The 21073-nt window shown below is 38.4% G+C and overlaps 2 protein-coding genes and 1 long non-coding RNA gene across 3 annotated transcripts in view; 1 reads left to right on the forward strand and 2 right to left on the reverse strand.

Annotated features, from left to right (window-relative positions):
• Positions 1–9796, forward strand: part of mef2ca (myocyte enhancer factor 2ca) — a 26061-nt gene extending 16265 nt beyond the window's left edge. Inside the window, 8 exon segments of the mRNA XM_037753845.1 lie at positions 4006–4098; positions 4100–4150; positions 4248–4434; positions 6497–6541; positions 7229–7395; positions 7746–7875; positions 8704–8821; positions 9163–9796. Of these exon segments, the coding sequence (XP_037609773.1) occupies positions 4006–4098; positions 4100–4150; positions 4248–4434; positions 6497–6541; positions 7229–7395; positions 7746–7875; positions 8704–8821; positions 9163–9490 (1119 nt within the window). The 3' untranslated portion in view covers positions 9491–9796.
• On the reverse strand, positions 8190–9138 carry LOC119478842. The gene is made up of 3 exons (XR_005204512.1): positions 8970–9138; positions 8637–8829; positions 8190–8452 (listed from the first exon to the last, which is right to left on the reverse strand). It is a non-coding gene; the product is annotated as an uncharacterized LOC119478842 (long non-coding RNA).
• LOC119478840 (arrestin domain-containing protein 3-like) overlaps positions 9363–21073 on the reverse strand; it is a 26846-nt gene continuing 15135 nt past the window's right edge. Inside the window, exon 9 of the transcript XR_005204511.1 lies at positions 9363–9501. The gene's annotated coding sequence lies outside the window, so the exon portion shown is untranslated. The remainder of the gene's footprint in view (positions 9502–21073) is intronic.

Below are 21073 nucleotides of genomic sequence, written 5' to 3' on the forward strand. Positions count from 1 at the left end.
CTAGCTTTAAAACTGAACTGCTACAACCTAAAAATCACAAGTTGTGTTAACGCGTTAAACTTTGACAGCACTAGTTTCGTAGTACTAGTTTTTTTTAATTTGCGCTACATTTGGACGGAAACCGAGAAGTTATCCATTAATTCACACAAAAAACAAACATTATAGAAAAGTCCAAAAACATGAATATAAATCTGTGTAACAGAACTAAACTGAGCCGCTACGACCTAAACATCACAAGTTAAAGAAATCAGTTCTGTTAAAAAACAAAGTTGTGTTATTATCTTGTTAACTCTGACGGATGAATATTTCCTCCGGCACCGCTCAGAAATAGTTTTTATTGACTTGTGGTGGAGTGCAACGTGAAGAAGAAGAAGAAGAAGAAGAGAGATGTTGAAGTGAGTCGTAGCAGCAGTGAGAGCGCTGAACGATAGCGAGCTGTGAACAGACTGAAATATCCATCAGGCAGGAACTCAGCAGAAGAAGAAGAGAGGCTCCTTTGTTTGGGTCCTCGCTGGGGCTTTTTTTTTTCTCCTGTGGCGGGTTGGCATGTCGCCTGTGTGTGTGTGTGTGTGTGTGTGTGTGCGTGCACGTGTTAGTGTGTGTGTGTGCGTGTGTGTGTAGATAACTATCAGTGTATTGTATTGTGGGAACTTTGCTGCTATTTATAAAACTGAGGAGTTCTGCATTCCTCACTTTTACTCCGTTAACCTGATTCTGCTCTCTCTCTCTCTCTCTGTCTGTCTGTCTGTCTCTCTCTCTCTCTCTCTCTCTCTCTCTCTCTCTCTCTCTCTCTCTCTGTCTGTCTGTCTGTCTCTCTCTCTCTCTGTCTGTCTGTCTCTCTCTCTCTCTCTCTCTCTCTCTCTCTCTCTCTCTCTCTCTCTCTCTCTCTCTCTGTGTGTGTGTGTGTTTCAGATTAGAAACAGATTTTCTATAAAGTGAAACACACACTTGAACACACACTGTGACGCTCACACACACACCCACACACACACTGTGACGCTCATACACACCCACACACACACACACATGCTCTCAGAGTGAGTCCAGTTCCTTTGTGTTGGCTGCGATCCCTCCCAGCTAAATGGCTGGAAACCGGTAGTGGTCTAAAAATAACCCGGTACACAGCTAAGAATAGCCATGACGGGCCGGGAGTGTGTGTGTGCGTGTGTGTGACTGTGGTTGGATGACTGTGTGTGTGTGTGTGTGTGTGTGTGTGAGCGCTGGAGGAAAATAAAGAGAAGCAACTTGAGGCTGAGTAACGGCGTCTTAGTTCCCCTCAAACCTCCGTCCCTTTTTTCCCTTCATGACCAGTCTGACCTCAGACCAGAGGAGGAGGAGATCCATTATATAGATATAATCTGAGGAGTTCAGCTGGTTTAAAGGAATACTTTTAATATATATATAGTGTGTCTAGTAGGTCTGTCAAAGTTAGCGTGATGATAACGCGTTAACGCAAATCCGTTTTAACGTCATTCATTTCTTTAACGCATTAACGCAACTTGCATTTTTTAAAAATCCGACGGGCCACCATCGGTGTTTCAGAGGTCGTAGCGGCTCAGTTTTAAAGCTAGAGTGAAGATACTGGTGTCATATGAAACTATAAAACCTGATGAATCCATCGGTACCAACCATGTCAGACTAGCTGGTCATGAAGGAGGTTAAATAACGCTCCAAAGTTACGTTACATTTTGGCGAGGAAAAAACTGTCATGTCCATTTTCAAAGGGGTCCCTTGACCTCTGACCTCCAGATCAGTGAATGTAAATGGGTTCTATGGGTACCCACGAGTCTCCCCTTTACAGACATGCCCACTTTATGATAATCACATGCAGTTTGGGGCAAGTCATAGTCAAGTCAGCACACTGACACACTGACAGCTGTTGTTGCCTGTTGGGCTGCAGTTTGACATGTTATGATTGGAGCATATTGTTTTATGCTAAATGCAGTACCTGTGAGGGTTTCTGGATCAATATCTGTTATTGATTTGTGTTGTTCATTGATTTACAATAATAAATATATATACATGCTGAACACATCAGTTAAAAGGAATTAATCTGAATACTGTTTTTCACTTGAGTTCCTCCGGACTGCTTCGAAGTTCCACAGACCGGCGTCTTTATTGAAACAGGAAGTAGTGGGGGTTCGGTGGGCGTTCGGTGGGCGTTCAGTCGGTTGTCAGTCGGTGTTCATTGGGTGTTCTGTGGGTGTTCATTGGGTGTTCGGCGGGTGTTCGGCGGGTGTTCGGCGGGTGTTCGGCGGGTGTTCGGCGGGTGTTCGGCGGGTGTTCATTGGGTGTTCGGCGGGTGTTCGGCGGGTGTTCGGCGGGTGTTCTGTGGGTGTTCATTGGGTGTTCGGCGGGTGTTCGGCGGGTGTTCAGTGGTGATGTCGGCTGTTTGAAGAGAGGAAACTAGGAGCTGCAGCTGGTTTTATGTTTGAATAGACGAAGCCGGAGTGACGAGAAACGCTGCGGAGCAAAAAATAGCCTTCTACGGCCATCCCTCCAGGAGCCACGCTAGTATTGGTGTTCGCCGCCTCCCTCCCTCCCTCCTCCTCCTCTTCCTCACACCCTCCCTCCTCCTCTTTAAAGCCAAACAGGTGGACATGACTGGGATGACTGGGATGACTGGGATAGCTGCGCTGGGCCGACCGCTGAGCCCGGCTGCAGTCATCCAGAGACAGACTGGACTGATGAGCCAAACCACATACTGTACTGTACAACTCACAGTACTCAGATACTTCAGTACTCAGTAGTACTACCACAATAATACAAGTTTAACTGCCTTTAAAAAGTAACTTAAAGCTGCTATAGACGCTTTCTTCTGTTAGTTAACATGTACATATAGTTTACACACATTAGAAACTAGATTTAAACCAGTGTGTGTGTTCTGTGATATCTGCTCAGACGGCGTCCTCTAGTGGTTGAAATAGGCGCTGCTTGTTATTTACTGACTTCAGAAGAGTTCTTGATCAGCATCAAAATGTACTTATTATTGTATTCTAATTCTAACTTTCATGTTGCAGCTGGTGAAGGAGGAGCCACTTTTAATGACTTTATATACTGCTGGTAGTTTAATCTATAATAATACATCAGCATTTATTAGTTGATTATTAGTATTAATAATCTGTTAAGTAACTCAAGTTATCAGATAAATGTAGTGGAGTAAAACGCATATTTATTATAATCATAATAATAATAATAATAATAATACTGGTACTACTACTACTAATAATAACAATAATAATTCAAACATAATAATAATATGACTACTACTACTAATAATAATAAATAATAATAATATGACTACTACTAATAATAAATAATAATAATAATACAACTACTACTAATAATATTAATTATTAATATTAATAATAATAATATTAATATGACTACTACTACTAATAATAATAATAATCTTTATTTATATAGCACCTTTAAAACCACAGTTACAAAGTGCTTTACAATAAAAACAGAACACCTTTAAAACACAGGGATCATGAAATGTAATAAAAGCTGATAACTAAACATGTAAAAACTCAGAGAATAAAACAACTGAAATGTCATAAAACATAAATAAAATCACAGAAAAGCAATTCAAAAAAATCAAATGTACATTATGTGTTTGGTCCTCTTGACAGTTTATACTTAGAGAGATAGATAATTAATTATTGATTTATACACGGAAACATTAAAGCCAATAAGGGCTGCTGCTAACTAATACTTTTAAAATATAAAAATGTGCTGAAATGTCCAAAAATAGTGAAAAATTCTGTCACATGAGAGAAAGAAAAGAATAAAATCTTCACATTGAGAAGCAAATATTTTACATTTTTACTTAAAAGAAATGTTGTTGTTGTAGATAACTTTAATTTGTATTGACTAATCAGTGAGTTGATTGATTCAGCTCAAAAGACAATCAAACCAGTATATACAGTATACATGCATTTACAGTAGAAAATGAGTATTGACCTTTCTGTTTAACTCATCCAGATGTTTTCTTGTGTGCAGACGCTGCGTAAAAAGGGTTTAAACGGCTGCGACAGCCCCGACATCGAGGCCGACGACTCTGCGGGCCAGAGCCCAGAGTCCGACGACAAGTACCCGCAAAATCAACGAAGACATCGACCTGATGATCAACAGACAGAGACTCTGTGTACGTTCACTTTGGGTTTATATATATCTATATATAACACGCCGTCATGTGGTCTCCTCAGAGACGTTAACCAGCTGAACTCTCCTGGTTTCTCCAGCAGGGTCTGCTGCCCTCCACCTACGACATGGGCGTCTCCCTCCCCAGCAGTAACTCCGGCGGCCTGCTGTACTCCCACCCCGGCATCAACTGTGGTTTAGGGAACCACAACCTGCTGCCCATCTCACACTCCTCCCTGCAGAGGAACAGCATGTCGCCTCAGAGGCCCTCCAGCGCTGGAAACGCAGGTATGAATACATGAACACACATTCAGCCAAACTGCTGTTGGAGCTGCACGTACACTGTACGATGTTAGAAATGCTGTCGTGTAACTCCGACTGTACGAGTAGAGCGTTTGCGATGTAAAGCCGAAGCTCACGATTTATCTGCTCACACTGTACGTGTAAAATAGAAAAAGAAAAAAAACGTATATTGCTAGGAAGTGAAAGTAGTTCGTTTTTTTCTATTAACTTATTTGTTTATTTAATTTATTATTATTACTTTATTTTCTTTGTATCAATATTATTATTATTTTTTTACATTTTTAAATTATTATTCTATTCTTTCTTTTCATTATTATAATTATTATTATTATTTTTTTCTTTTCTTAATTTTATTTCAATTTTGAATGTTGAAGTTATTTTCCCTAGTGTCCTTATTGTGTTCGTCTCTAAGCTCAACTACTTAAAAAATTGGTTTATAAACTATTGTATATATATACTATTATTACGAACTGTAAATTGTATATATGAAAACAACCTCGAAAAAATTAAGTAAAAAAGTTGTAAAAAAGTCCAACATTGGACATCTTCTGTGTATCTGAACACGTCTTCTGTATGTCTGAACACGTCTTCTGTGTCTCTGAACATGTCTTCTGTGTCTCTGAACACGTCTTCTGTGTCTCTGAACACGTCTTCTGTATGTCTGAACACGTCTTCTGTGTATCTGAACACGTCTTCTGTATGTCTGAACACGTCTTCTGTGTCTCTGAACACGTCTTCTGTGTATCTGAACACGTCTTCTGTATGTCTGAACACGTCTTCTGTGTATCTGAACACGTCTTCTGTATGTCTGAACACGTCTTCTGTGTCTCTGAACATGTCTTCTGTGTATCTGAACACGTCTTCTGTGTCTCTGAACACGTCTTCTGTATGTCTGAACACGTCTTCTGTGTCTCTGAACATGTCTTCTGTGTATCTGAACACGTCTTCTGTGTCTCTGAACACGTCTTCTGTATGTCTGAACACGTCTTCTGTGTATCTGAACACGTCTTCTGTATGTCTGAACACGTCTTCTGTGTCTCTGAACACGTCTTCTGTGTATCTGAACACGTCTTCTGTATGTCTGAACACGTCTTCTGTGTATCTGAACACGTCTTCTGTATGTCTGAACACGTCTTCTGTGTCTCTGAACATGTCTTCTGTGTATCTGAACACGTCTTCTGTGTCTCTGAACACGTCTTCTGTATGTCTGAACACGTCTTCTGTGTATCTGAACACGTCTTCTGTATGTCTGAACACGTCTTCTGTCTCTGAACACGTCTTCTGTGTATCTGAACACGTCTTCTGTATGTCTGAACACGTCTTCTGTGTCTCTGAACACGTCTTCTGTGTATCTGAACACGTCTTCTGTATGTCTGAACACGTCTTCTGTGTCTCTGAACACGTCTTCTGTGTATCTGAACACGTCTTCTGTATGTCTGAACACGTCTTCTGTGTCTCTGAACACGTCTTCTGTATGTCTGAACACGTCTTCTGTGTCTCTGAACACGTCTTCTGTGTCTCTGAACACGTCTTCTGTGTCTCTGAACACGTCTTCTGTATGTCTGAACATGTCTTCTGTGTGTCTGAACATGTCTTCTGTATGTCTGAACACGTCTTCTGTATGTCTGAACACGTCTTCTGTGTCTCTGAACACGTCTTCTGTATGTCTGAACATGTCTTCTGTGTATCTGAACACGTCTTCTGTATGTCTGAACACGTCTTCTGTGTCTCTGAACACGTCTTCTGTATGTCTGAACACGTCTTCTGTCTCTGAACACGTCTTCTGTGTCTCTGAACACGTCTTCTGTGTCTCTGAACACGTCTTCTGTATGTCTGAACATGTCTTCTGTGTATCTGAACATGTCTTCTGTGTATCTGAACATGTCTTCTGTATGTCTGAACATGTCTTCTGTGTATCTGAACATGTCTTCTGTGTATCTGAACATGTCTTCTGTATGTCTGAACACGTCTTCTGTAAATCTGAACATGTCTTCTGTATGTCTGAACACGTCTTCTGTAAATCTGAACATGTCTTCTGTGTCTGTAGGACTGATGGGTTCAGAGCTGCCGAGCACCGTCGTCTCCAGTTTGGGTAAGACTGTGATTATTATTTATATTCCTCCAGTCAGACCGTTACGCCGGTTCATTATTCAGCATCTTATATTGATATTATATACATGATGTTCATTTAGTAAATGATGGTCCCATTTAGAGTCAGATAGACCATAAAGCAGGGGATGCTTTAGGGCGGGGCTACCTGCTGATTGACAGGTCGCTGCCACGGCGTTGTCCGGTCTGGGAGTTGTCCGTGTTTTCGTCTTAGAGCTTTAACCCTTTCACAGTAATTATAACATTTTGATCGCCTAAAAATGTCTTATTCAGCGGACTTAGCTCCACCCTCTCTGTCACCTCTGGTTCCAAAAAAACAAGATGGCGACTGCCAAAAACCAAGATGGCGACTGCCAAAAACCAAGATGGTGACGGCCAAAATCCAAGATGGTGACGGCCAAAAACCAAGATGGCGACAGCCAAAAACCAAGATGGTGACGGCCAAAAACCAAGATGGCGACAGCCAAAAACCAAGATGGTGACGGCCAAAAACCAAGATGGTGACGGCCAAAAACCAAGATGGCGACTGCTAAAAACCTAAAATTTAGCGCAAGTTTGGAGCGATATTTAGCATCCTTGCGTTCACGTGTTATTATCGTGGTAACTTTGACTGCCCTAGTTGCATGATAATGAAGTCTACCTCTAAACCTCCACCTGTGTGTGTCAACAGGAAACGGCAGCTACAGTAACCACTGCACCTCCCCGGGGCTGCTGTCTCCAGGAGGCGTCTCCAAGAACATGCAGGATAAGAGTCCTCCTCAGATGAGCATGAGCCGTAAGCCTGACCTCCGGACTCTGATGCCGCCCTCCAACAAGTGCAACAACATGCCCACCATCGTGAGTGCTGCTTTCCTCGTTACTCCAACATCAGATAACAACATCATCATTTCATTTCATCTCATATTATTGTATTGATTATTTATGCTCATTGTGCTTTAATGCTGCCCTCCAGTGTGAGGATTTTGATCTGATGCTGGTAAGTAATATTTAGATTACACTAGAATATGTACAATACAACGGCTACTGAGGTTTATTTCCATTAGGTTAGTTACAGTACAATGCAACATACACATTTAACTGCTCACTCAATACTTTTACTTTCAGTACTTGTTGCTGATAATCCTTTTTGAGGTTCTGAGTATCAGTATGTGTAGCTGTGTAACAACAGATCGCTCTTTGCCTTGCAGAACCAGAGAATAAATCACTCCCAGACGGCTCAGACGCTGTCCACTCCGGCCGTGTCCATCGCTGCTCCGTCTCTGACTGGACAGGTGATGGGCGGATATCCGTCTACGCTCTCCTCGTCATACGGCACAGGTGATTACAACACAACAACACTGCAGCCAGAGCTGGAAAAAGAAAAATGACGGTGTAGTATGTACAAAAATGTAAAAGTCATAGTATAGTATGTCATAAGAATTTATAAAAAACAATCATAGTATAGTATGTCGATAATTTCGTGAGAAAAAAGTCAGTTTTGACATACTATGACTTTTTTTCACATTGTACCTATCAACGCCCCCTAGCGGTTGTAAAATCACTGTTAATCACAGCCTCAAGTGGCTTATTGATTTTATAAAATAGTCTTTTCTTGGCAAGGTTTCATAAAAGAAGACGGCAACAAAAACATGTAATATTAATCATATTGTTTATTATAGTTCTTTAACAACATACAGATGCATTTGGAAAGGAAGCTTAAAGACTGGATGTCACCATTAACTGTGTAATTATTGAAGTAGTGTTCAGTCATGTGAGCACTCTTTGAGGGTACAGGGCTGATCGTCTCTGGACGGGTGGGTTTTAATAAGCAAGGACAAGCCTCCAGCATCTTCTCTCGCTGTAGTTGTTGGTGTAGATTTAGCAAATCCGTGGTATCATGGATTCTCTCGTATACCTAACGTTAGGACAGAAACAAAACGTTAAACATGCTGACTCCACTTAACGCTCCGTCCACAGAATACCTCGTCATGTTCACTAACGAAGGGGTCTTTACTATGACTTTCTTTATGGCACCTATGCTATGTAGATCCTCGATCATCACACGTTTGTAACGCTGCTGTCCTGTGAAAACCACGTACCTCTAGAAAGTCAACGAGCTCAGAAGAACCGATCGGATTAATGATGGTTTTCTGGTTGTTTCCTCAGAGTTCCTCAGCGACCTGTCCTCTCTGTCTGGGTTCGGAGGTTCTGGTCTTGGATCGGTAGCGAGCTGGCAGCAACAGCAGATACAGAATCTACAGCACTCAGCACTCGGACACATGGGGTGAGTTCCTGTGAGAGGGGGAGGGATAGGAAATTCAGATTTATCACAACACAAACACACATCAATACGACAACTAGGGCTGGGTTTTTAATGCCAGAATCAATATATGTGCTTCATCTGAGTCTATTTAGAGGTAGAAGGAAGTTACCGCTTTTATTGTTGTAGTAATGTGACGTCATATCCGTTCCGTATCCGTCAACCAAAACAAACCGCAGAAAATCACAATAAATCGTAATATGGTTTATCAATACATATCGAATCGTCCCAGCCTTAATGACAACAGCCGAGGATAGAGAAGCATAAACTCATTTTAAAAGTCTCGCCTCTCTCTCGTCCTCCAGGAACTTGAACCAGAACTCCAACCTGAACCTCTCCTCCGGTCATCATCCGAACCTCCACATCAAGTCCGAGCCGGCCTCCCCTCCCGGAGACCGGGGCGTCGGCATGATGAACGCGGGACTCGGAGGCTGCGTGACCACGGCCGGATACTCCAACGCCGCGGGCCGCTCCCCCGGCGACAGCGCGTCCAGCTGCGGGAGCTCGTACGAAGGCAGCGAGGACCGCGAGGATCACCACGGGAACTTCCTCCTCCAGCCGCTGTCCAGTCAGGACGAGCGCCACAGCCCGTCGGTCAAACGGATGAGGCTATCGGAGGGCTGGGCCACATGATGGGAGCCGGCCTGCAGCCAGACGGGAGGAAGGGGGTGTTAGTAACGTTACCTTATAGTGTTATTATTATTATTATTATTATCATATTGTACTGAGTGGGTGTGCTAAATGTGTTATTGGTAACATGAACGTGAGAGGGGGGGGGGGGGCAGAGTCAGACAGTTTTATATGAATACAGTGACGCTCTGCTGTATTTACAACGTGTACACTACAGGAAGTACTTCTGCTACATCAGGCAGGGATTTATCAAACTGCTAAGAATTACACTGAAACTGAAGAATAGAAACATTCAGGTTGTCAATCAATCAAAATATTTACTCACAAAGTTTTTTTATCTGTTCAAAATGTACCATAAAAAAGGAGATTTGTCAAGTATTTAATACTCAACATGGGAGCAGACAAATATGCTGCTTTATGAAAAACCCCTTTGAAAATGGACATGACAGTTTTTCCTCGCCAAAGATTTTGCGTAAGTTTGGAGCGTTATTTAACCTCCAGAAACCCTCACAGGTACTGCATTTAGCATAAAACAATATGCTCAAATCATAACATGGCAAACTGCAGCCCAACTGGCCCAAAAAGTATCAAAGAAATGTCCAACAAAAATCAGATAAATGTCAGAAAAATGCAGAAGAAAAGTCCAACATGTCTGAAAAAAGTAAAAAAAAATTCAGATAAATGTCGGAAGATTGTTCGAACACTTCTCGCTAATGTTCGCCAAAATTTAGCGTAACTTTGGAGCGTTATTTAACCTCCTTCAAGACAAGCTAGTACGCCAGGGTTGGCACCGATGGATTCATCAGATTTTGTAGTTTCATATGATACCAGTATCTTCACTCTAGCTTTAAAACTGAGCCAATACAACCTAAAAAACACAAGTTAACACAAATTTGTTTTAACGCCACTAATTTCTTGAAAGTGTTATCTCGTCAACGTTGACAGCATTATTAATGATGTCAGCAGGTAACAGCCAATCAGAGACGAGGATTTACTCCACTGCCAACTTATTACTCAACATGACAAATGATAAATGATAAATAAATGTACGTTAAATCGGAGTAAAAGTGAAGGATTTGTACTTTTAGGAGTTTGATAAATGTCCGTCTAGGATACGTACGTGTTTGTACTAAAGTGGCTGGAGAGTTTGTCGTGTACATGTACTGCTTGTTTTGTGTGTGTTCGGGGGGGTATAATACATAAATAACAAATATGTTACGTGCACATTGACGTGTGCACATGTATGCAAACTAACAACAAAAGGTAAAAGTGAAGAAGTCTGGTACTCTGAACGTGAACCGCTCAGTCCGCGACCGACCGCCCTGTTGCAGGTTCAACATATTTGTGCACATTTAAAACATATAGCACATTTCTCTATATGTATGGAAGGTCAAGTGTGGCAAATAAAAAAAAAAACAGGTGGAAAAAGAGAGAGAGAGATAGAGGGGAAGTGTAGTGAGAGAAAGATGGGGAAGCTCTGGTGAGATGAGGAGAAATGGGAGGAAACTGAGGAGGTTTCAGAGTGATGAGAAAGTTATTTGCAACCGGTTGCAGAGAAAAAGAAGTTTCACTTGATGTGAAAACACTTCTCAGAGTTAGTGAATCATTTTCAGAGCTGTGTTAGCAAAAAATGTGATTTTCAGCAAATTGCAATCCAGATAACACAAAATTATGGAAGCAAAGAAATGCTGCACGGATTTCAATATTACAAGTTACTGAATAACTAAAGATTTACCACTACTGAATACTTAAACTCTAATAAAACATGTGACATGTACAGAGATGCTCACATACACCTGAAATAAAACAAATAATGAAAATAAAAGCCCGTCAGGAGAGGCAGGAAGCTGCAAGTTTAAGCAAAGACCTAAAAACTCAAGATAAACAGGATTACATGAATTGTAAATAATGAAGGATGTTTTTTTTAAAGGATGGACATGTACATTTTAATTCCACAAAACGGTGCATGTGTATCTAAATTTTAAAAAATAAATAAATTGAAATACTGCTGAATAATAATTATATATATATTGAATATTTTATATATTTTTTAAATTATTAAATTATTTTATATATGTATTTTATGAATATTTTTCTTTGAAAACCATCTAAGAATTTGAGAATTTAATTCAAGTTGTGCAATTTCAAAAACATGATTTTAGAGTTTGTTTTTAAAAAGGTTTACAAATTAAGATTCTTTCAAATTCAAGTGTTCAATATTCAAAAAATCTAATTGCAAAAATTGGATTTACGTCACTAAAATTTGAGATGAAATCCAACTAAAGTATCTGTGCTTCTGTCAGGTTAAAAATAAGTAAATTTAAGATGTTTTTTAAAGTAGGAACATGCAAATTTTAATTCCACAAAACGATGCGTCTATCTAAATAAAAAAAATGTAATACTGCTGAATATGTAGTATTAAAATATTTTACTTCGAAAGCCATCTAGAATTTAATTTTAATTTAATTTTCGAGTTGTGCAATTTCAAAAACATGATTTTAGAGTTTTTAAAAGGGTTTACAAATTAAGATTCTTTCAAATTCAAGTGTTCAATATTCCAAAAAAATTCGAAACATCAAATTGATGACAAATGACGACAAAGACTGCTGAATTTGCCGCACTGAAATATTTTACTTTGGAATTAATTAATTTAAATTAATTCAAGTTGTGCAATTTCAAAAACAGGATTTTACAGTTTTTTTTTTAAAGTTTACAAATTAAGATTCTTTAAAATTCAAGTGTTCAATATTCAAAAAAATCTAATTGGATTCATGTCAATAAAATTTTAGATGAAATCCAAATTATGAAAAAAGAAAATCAAGTATATAAAAAAGTACAAAATTAGAAATCACATGGCGATTTTAGAATGGAAATCAACCCACATTAACTCACATATTTTAAATTTGAATATTTCACTGTAGCGGTATTTAAGTATTTAGTAGTGGCTAAATTTCACAATTTGGTATCCAGTTGATTAAAAATAAATTATCAGGGCATTAATATGCTTCCATACGAACACACATATGCACACAGAGAGAGAGAGAGAGAGAGCTAGCTGATAGCCGTTAGCTTAGCGGTCAGAGTGAGGATTGCACTCCTAAAAGCCATATCCAACAGGACAGCGATGCTTTGCTGCACAAAGTTTATATATCGTGTTATGATGTTTTTGAATTCTTTATTATATCAAATTGATATTCTTGGATGTCTGCAGCTCTATTTAATAAGATAACAGTAATATAATAAAAAAGAAGCAGAGAGGTGATTTTCTATTAAACATTCAGGGAGATTTTAAGTTAAAAAACACAAAAATTCCCTTTAAAAAGGTCAGCCAACATTATATCACAAATTACTGGTGATTATTAAAATATGCAGTATTTACAGTGGTGGAAGTAAAACTACAAGAAATGTAAAAAAACATATATATATATATATATATATATATATACTCATTACAAATCCTTCATCTAAATCTCAGTAATGAAGTGGGGTAGAAGTATAAAATAGCAGAAAATAGAAATACTCCAGTGAAGTACCTCAGAATTGTTCTTAAGTAGAGTAAATGTACTTGAATATATGTACTTTCCACCACTGTATGTGTACGGAGACTCTGCCGGGACGTTTTGGACATTTTGAATAATTTGTGCCTTGTACCTAAAAACACCCCGCCACAATAAGAGCCTGACCAGAGCAGCTGCAGTGTTTGTATGTTAAAGAGACGGCGAAGAGGCTGAGGGTCGTTCACATTTGAATATTTTGGTTTTAAAACTGTATATTTGGAGCTTGAACCCTCAGCCAACGGTCCGTCTGTGTGTCCCGACGCAGCGAGTCAATTCACTAATTAAAAACAGCTGTATGAACTACACAGTGATGTCTGATGAAAAAGGGCAGAGCCCAGATGTGTGTTTTCTGGAGAGCCAGGAGCTCGTCCTCTAAAGGCTAAAAGGTGGAGTGTAAACTAACCAAATAGTGTTTTTTTGGTTTGATTCTTTGGCTAGTGACTGCCTGGACGCCCCAATGAGATGATTTTATTTGTATTTGACATGAGTGAATGTCCTCTGTACTGTAGATGTACACTCCAATCCCTCTTTATGTGCTTCTAATAACCACGAGTTAAATTAATAAATACTCTACGGAGATTGTTAGCGGCATAAGCTGGCCTTTTTGTCGCCACTTGGAGACAACGTTTCTCAGAAGAAGAACTACGTGCACAGTCAGAGATCGTGTACAGCAAACTCCCCTCACTCACTAACGTGGTAGTATTTGTATTTTGCAGAAAAATATACAAAATAAAAACATGCTCTGTTACAAACATCTCGGTGTGGTTTTGTCGTCCTTGTCAAGTATAGTAGTATAGTAGTATAGTAGGAGTATAGTAGACCATAAAATGTCATATTATAGTTAGTATGCCATGACACAGTCATGAAACAGGTATAGTATATCATAAAGAGTCATTAAGTCAGTATAATATGTCATTAAAGGTCATAAAGTTGTATTGTGATTTGCCATTATAAAGTCATAAAATAGTCGTAGTGCAATATGTTGTTAAACAGTCATGAAGTCATAGTATAGTATTCCATTAAGAAATAATTAAAAAAGTCAAAGTATATAATTCCATAAAAAATAATATAAAAAGTCATAGTATAATATTGCATTAAATAAAAATTTAAAAAGTCATAAAAAGTCATAGTTTAGTATTCAACAATTATTTTTTTAAAAATTCATAAAAGTCATAGTATAGTATACCATAAAAATAATTTAAAAAGTCATAGTATATTATTCCCTCAAAAAAACAATTTAAAAAGTCACAGTAGTATTCCATTAAAAATAATTAAAAAGTCATAGTATAGTATCGAACAAAAAATAATTTAAAAAAGTCATAAAAAGTTATAGAATAGTATTCCATAAAAAATTATTTAAAGTCATAAAAATAATATAAAAAATTATGAAATATACATATAATAGATATAAAAATATAATATATATAAATAGTATAAAAAATCATAATATAGTATGTTGTTAAAAGTCATAAAAAGTCACAGTATAGTATGTAAAGAAAAAGTCATATAAAACAGTCTTTCAAAATTCAATTCAAAATATACATAACAAAAGTGTTTATCTCCCAAAAATGAAAAACTAAAAAAGGGGCTGTGAAAGCAACATTTAGACAATAATTTAGAGACATACAACTGACAGAAATTATAATTTAACATTTAAATTAATTAATAAAAAGTTACTTTATGTTAATTTTTTGTGTCTTGTGAAACATTTCTCCTTCAGCCAACTTCAGAGTTGTGAATCTGGACTCAGTATTTCTAGATTCTCAGCTACAGCTCTGTGTAGTAGTAGTAGTAGTAGTAGTAGTAGTAGTAGTAGTAGATTTATTATAAACAACAGACATAATTTCCCATTATAACATGATGATGTCTGACTGCCAGGTGGCGCCACACACTCTTATATCACCTTCTACTCTTCAAATGATGCTGCTGACCGGATCAGTTTCATATTTTACACTTTTCTCTCATCTTTGTTTCCAATATTTCACTAAAGATAATCATTGAAATTAAATTATGTGAGAATGTGAAATGTCTCTTTGGTGAAACATATATTAAAAGAGGTCTCAAACCAAATGCATTAAATGCATTGAAACGGCCCCGATGGAGCTGACCACGGATGGATAAAGAGAACGGAGCTGACGGGAGAGCTAGAGACCACCTTGGAGAAGTTAGAGGAAGTAGACACGTGGGACTACGTCCGCTTTTCAAAATAAGGTGTTAACAAATGGAACTGTATATACTAAATACATCTATTTTTTAAATCGCAATAAATTGTAATATCGAATCGCAATATTTAAAAATGAGGGAAATGTCTTTATTCTTTAATTTTTGGGTTGCTGGATAAAAAAATGTAATAAATAATTCCTAACAATGATTCTGATATATTTGACTTCAGGACGTCTCTGACTACAGACATGCTGAAAGTCAAACATATTTACTGGATTCATTTAGAGATTTTCCAAAGTAAAAGTCCCTAGAAGTGGATGATACATCTTTTTCTCATGGTCTAGTGCCGCGGTCAGCAACCTGCGTCTCTTCAGCTCCTCTCCAGCGGCTCCCTGTGGATTTTAAAAACATTTGGGGAAATGAATAACTGTTTTTTTGTTTACTTTTTAAAATGTTGTTTATCATTGTTGTAGGTCTACGGTACGACGGTACGACGGTACGGCGGTACGGCGGTACGGCGGTACGACGGTACGACGGAGTATTAGGGCCACACTGAGGGAAAAATAAATAAATCGGAGATTTCGGTTATAAAGTCATAATATTATAAAGTAGTAATTTTACGTATTATTTTCTTTTTTTCTCGTAAAGTTATGACTTTATTTTCGTAATATTACGACTTTTTTCTCGTAAAGTTATGACTTTATTCTCGTAATCTTCTGACTCTATTGTGTAAATCTCAGATGTGTTTTCCCTCAATGTGGTCCTAATACTACGTAGTACATTGTCTCTTTGGCCCCTCACTGCATTAGACTTATATACTATATATTTAAACTATAAACTGAGTTACCTTCATCACAATGATCACATGTTTTGCGGCTCCAGACTTTTGATAGTAAAGGTTGCTGACTCCTGTTCTAGTGCAATACATATCAAATCAGCACCCAAGTGTCGTGATAGCATCCAATCAGGAGATGGGTGAATCGTCCCAGCCCTAGTATTGAACTTGTAATGGAGTATTTTATTTTGTTGTACTGGTAATTTTACTCAAGTAAAGGATCTGAATACTTCTTCCACCGCTGTATATGACTGCAAGTAAACCTCACATCCATTATTATCTCTCCACAAGTTGGAACTTGAGACTAATCGACCGCTTCAGAGTCGGTGCACATCTCAGAAAGACGTACTTCTTCTTCTTCTATGAAACATATCTTTATAGTTTTACCTTGACTCTTAATTACAGCGGCTGTGGCATAACGAGAACTAAAAACCTCCCTGCGCGCACACACACACACACACACACACACACACACACACACACACACACACACACACACACACACACACACACACACACACACACACCACACACACACACACACACACACACACACACACACACACACACACACACACACACACACACACACACACACACACACACACACACACACACACACACACACACACACAAAGCAGAGGTCACATGAACTATGTTTTGGCTTCTACCGTACGGGCTGCGTCGGTCCGGCTGATAAACAGAAACTGGTTTGAGCTGGATGCAGAACGACAGACAGACAGACAGACAGACAGACAGACAGACAGCAGAGTGAACATGTTGCCATGAAAGATAAAGCTTTGTTGTTGTTTCCCCGCCGGCTGGGAAAGGTGTCGTCTCTTTGTCTTGGATTACTGAATTGCTGGTATGAGAGACATGATCCTCAGGAAGAACAAAACACACAGAAAACTAGATATGTAGAACTTATATATACTGTATAAATATATATGTAGGTAATGTTTACTAAAGTCAGGCTTAGAATAGTTTGTTCAAGTTGCATATGCATCAGCACGTGCACACATAAACGCACATATGCACAAGGTACTCTGCAGGCATCTGGGCCGGAGGCCAGTTCACATGGTGTCCTTGACGACTTCTAAACACAGCTCAGGTTTGCTGCGTGCACATCAGCCAAGAAATAAAGCTTTATTTTAATCAAAACGTGCACAAAACACTTTCTGTTGTCGTGCGGAGTCGACCGGTTTCGAGCGGCTGCTGCAAAAAAACCCTGCTGAAACCTGCTGAAACCTTCGCCCTTTATATTGGCATCCCGCTCATGAGCACACACGGCCCGGCCAACAATCTATGGACGTTACCCAGACCGCCAAAAATAAACACGAGCTGTCTGCGTTTCTATCGGAGGCTGTGAGGCAGAATTTATGAGCGGTTGGTTCTTTAAAAACCTCAGCAAGAAACCAGTTCTCAATCACAACAAGCCAACAGCCAAAACAGAGGAAATAAGACAAAGTACATTTACTCAAGTAAAAAGTTGAGGCTTTCTTAAATGCTGTCCATATATACAGTAAGTTATGATAAAACTATGAGTTCTCTACCTCCCTTTATTATAACATCCTTCAGAGAACAGGAAACCAGTAAACCACAGGAAGATATAACCACAACCAACTCAGGCAAAAGAGTATTCAAGTTTATCACTTTACACTTTAACAACCAAAAGCTCAACTGCTGCATGCATTTCATTATTTTAAATAACACCAATGCAAATAAACACAGAGATCCAGCAGCATAATACAAATCTGAGCAGGAAGTAGGGCTGCACAATTAATCGCATATTAAATTTTATTTTTCCTCTTAAACTTCTGACTTTATTCCCATAATATTACGACTATATTCTCATAATAATACGACTATATTCTCATAATAATACGACTATATTCTCATAATAATATGACTATATTCTCATAATAATATGACTATATTCTCATAATAATACGACTATATTCTCATAATAATATGACTATATTCTCATAATATTACGACTATATTCTCATAATAATATGACTTTATTCTCATAATAATACGACTATATTCTCATAATAATATGACTATATTCTAATATTATTACGAGTATATTCTCATTATAATATGACTTTATTCTCATAATAATATGACTATATTCTAATATTATTACGACTATATTCTCATAATATTACGACTATATTCTCATAATATTACGACTATATTCTCATAATAATATGACTTTATTCTCATAATATTACGACTATATTCTCATAATATTACGACTATATTCTCATAATAATACGACTATATTCTCATAATATTACGACTATATTCTCATAATATTACGACTATATTCTCATAATGACTTTATTCTCATAATAATACGACTATATTCTCATAATAATATGACTATATTCTAATATTATTACGAGTATATTCTCATTATAATATGACTTTATTCTCATAATATTACGACTATATTCTCATAATATTACGACTATATTCTCATTATAATACGACTATATTCTCATAATAATACGACTATATTCTCATAATATTACGACTATATTCTCATAATAATACGACTATATTCTCATAATAATACGACTATATTCTCATAATAATACAACTATATTCTCATAATAATACAACTATATTCTCATAATATTACGACTATATTCTCATAATAATACGACTATATTCTCATAATAATACGACTATATTCTCATAATATTACAACTATATTCTCATAATAATACGACTATATTCTCATAATATTACAACTATATTCTCATAATAATACGACTATATTTTAATAATATTACGACTATATTCTCATAATAATACGACTATATTCTCATAATAATACAACTATATTCTCATAATAATACGACTATATTCTCATAATAATACGACTTTATTCTCATAATAATACGACTATATTTTAATAATATTAAGACTATATTCTCATAATAATACGACTATATTCTCATAATAATACAACTATATTCTCATAATAATACGACTATATTCTCATAATAATACGACTTTATTCTCATAATAATACGACTATATTTTAATAATATTAAGACTATATTCTCATAATATTACGACTTTTTTCTCTTAAACTTGTGCCTTTATTCTCATAATAATAATATTTTGTCACTAACATCAATAATAATAACCGCGATCTCAATATCGATCTAAATAATCGTGATTATTATTTCGGCCATAATCGTGCAGCTCCAACAGGAAGCAGCAACAACACCTGCAGGAACCATTAGAACCATTAAAACCATAAAAACCATTAAAACCATAAAAAACATAAAAAATACATAAAAACCATAAAAAAACATAAAAACCATTAAAACATTAAAACCATTAAACATCTCCAGTGCAGCAGCAGCAGCAGCCGCAGCAGCCGCAGCAGCAGCAGCAGCAGCAGCTTCAGCAGCAGCAGCAGCCGCAGCAGCCGCAGCAGCAGCAGCAGCAGCAGCAGCAGCAGCAGCAGCCGCAGCAGCCGCAGCAGCAGCAGCAGCAGCTTCAGCAGCAGCAGCCGCAGCAGCAGCCGCAGCAGCCGCAGCAGCAGCAGCAGCAGCCGCAGCAGCAGCAGCAGCTTCAGCAGCAGCAGCAGCAGTAACAGTAACAGTAGCAGCAGCAGAGCAGCAGCAGCAGCCGCAGCAGCAGCAGCAGCAGCAGCTTCAGCAGCAGCAGCAGCAGTAACAGTAACAGTAGCAGCAGCAGAGCAGCAGCAGCAGCCGCAGCAGCAGCAGCAGCAGCAGCACAGCAGCAGCAGCAGCAGCAGTAACAGTAACAGTAACAGTAGCAGTAGCAGCAGCATCAGCAGTAGCAGCAGTAGCAGCACAGCAGCAGCAGCAGCAGTAACAGTAACAGTAACAGTAGCAGTAGCAGTAGCAGCAGCATCAGCAGCATCAGCAGTAGCAGCAGAGCAGCAGCAGCAGCAGCAGTAACAGTAACAGTAACAGTAACAGTAACAGTAACAGTAGCAGTAACAGTAACAGTAGCAGTAACAGTAGCAGTAGCAGTAACAGCAGCAGTAGCAGTAACAGCAGCAGTAACAGTAACAGTAGCAGTAACAGTAGCAGTAACAGTAGCAGTAGCAGTAGCAGTAACAGTAACAGCAGCAGTAACAGTAGCAGCAGTAGCAGCATCAGTAACAGTAACAGTAACAGCAGCAGCATCAGCAGCACAGCAGCAGTAACAGTAGCAGTAACAGTAGCAGCAGCAGCAGCATCAGTAACAGTAGCAGCAGCAGCAGCATCAGCAGTAACAGCAGCAGTAACAGTAACAGTAACAGTAGCAGTAACAGCAGTAGCAGCAGCAGAGCAGCAGCAGTAACAGTAGCAGTAACAGTAGCAGTAACAGCAGTAGCAGCAGCAGTAACAGCAGCAGCAGACACTCGGCGGTGAATCTGAACAGGTAAATGAACCAGCAGCAGCTGACACAGTGAACCACAGAGCGACCAACCCGCCGTGTTGCAGCCGGAATGAGAGCAGCAGCAGCGGGGAACTCACCGGCTGTAGCCGCCTCGAGTCCTCCGGTTCTCCCGGTAGGAAAACACCGACAACCGGCAGCTGAGCACCGGGCTCAGGACACGATGTCCCGGATTTATTTACTCCTTTATATGACCGTAAAAACTAGACAACACGGACTGTACCTGTTCGGTTCAGCTGCCGCCGCACACCACCTTTTAGTTTGAAGTGATTGTAACTTCCGGGCTGCACACCTGAGTGAATCTGATTGGACGTTGCTAGTCACGTGCCTCTGAATGAGCCAATGATTGTGAAGCTTATCAGCCAATAGAAGCGAGACTTCAGTGCTCTACTGGAACTAATCTCTGAAATTTATTTTAATTGTTTAACAGATCATGATTGTGTTTTTTGTAATTTTGTTTTTTTAGACTGTAAAATATATTTGCAGAATTTTTTGTAATGAAAAATCTAAAGGTGTTTTATGTTTTTCTCGTAAACTTCTGACTTTATTCTCATAATATTACAACTTTTTTATCGTAAACTTCTGACTTTATTCTCA

The sequence above is a fragment of the Sebastes umbrosus genome, chromosome 19 (genome assembly GCF_015220745.1).
Source record: "Sebastes umbrosus isolate fSebUmb1 chromosome 19, fSebUmb1.pri, whole genome shotgun sequence".
Classification (NCBI taxonomy): Eukaryota; Metazoa; Chordata; class Actinopteri; order Perciformes; family Sebastidae; genus Sebastes; species Sebastes umbrosus.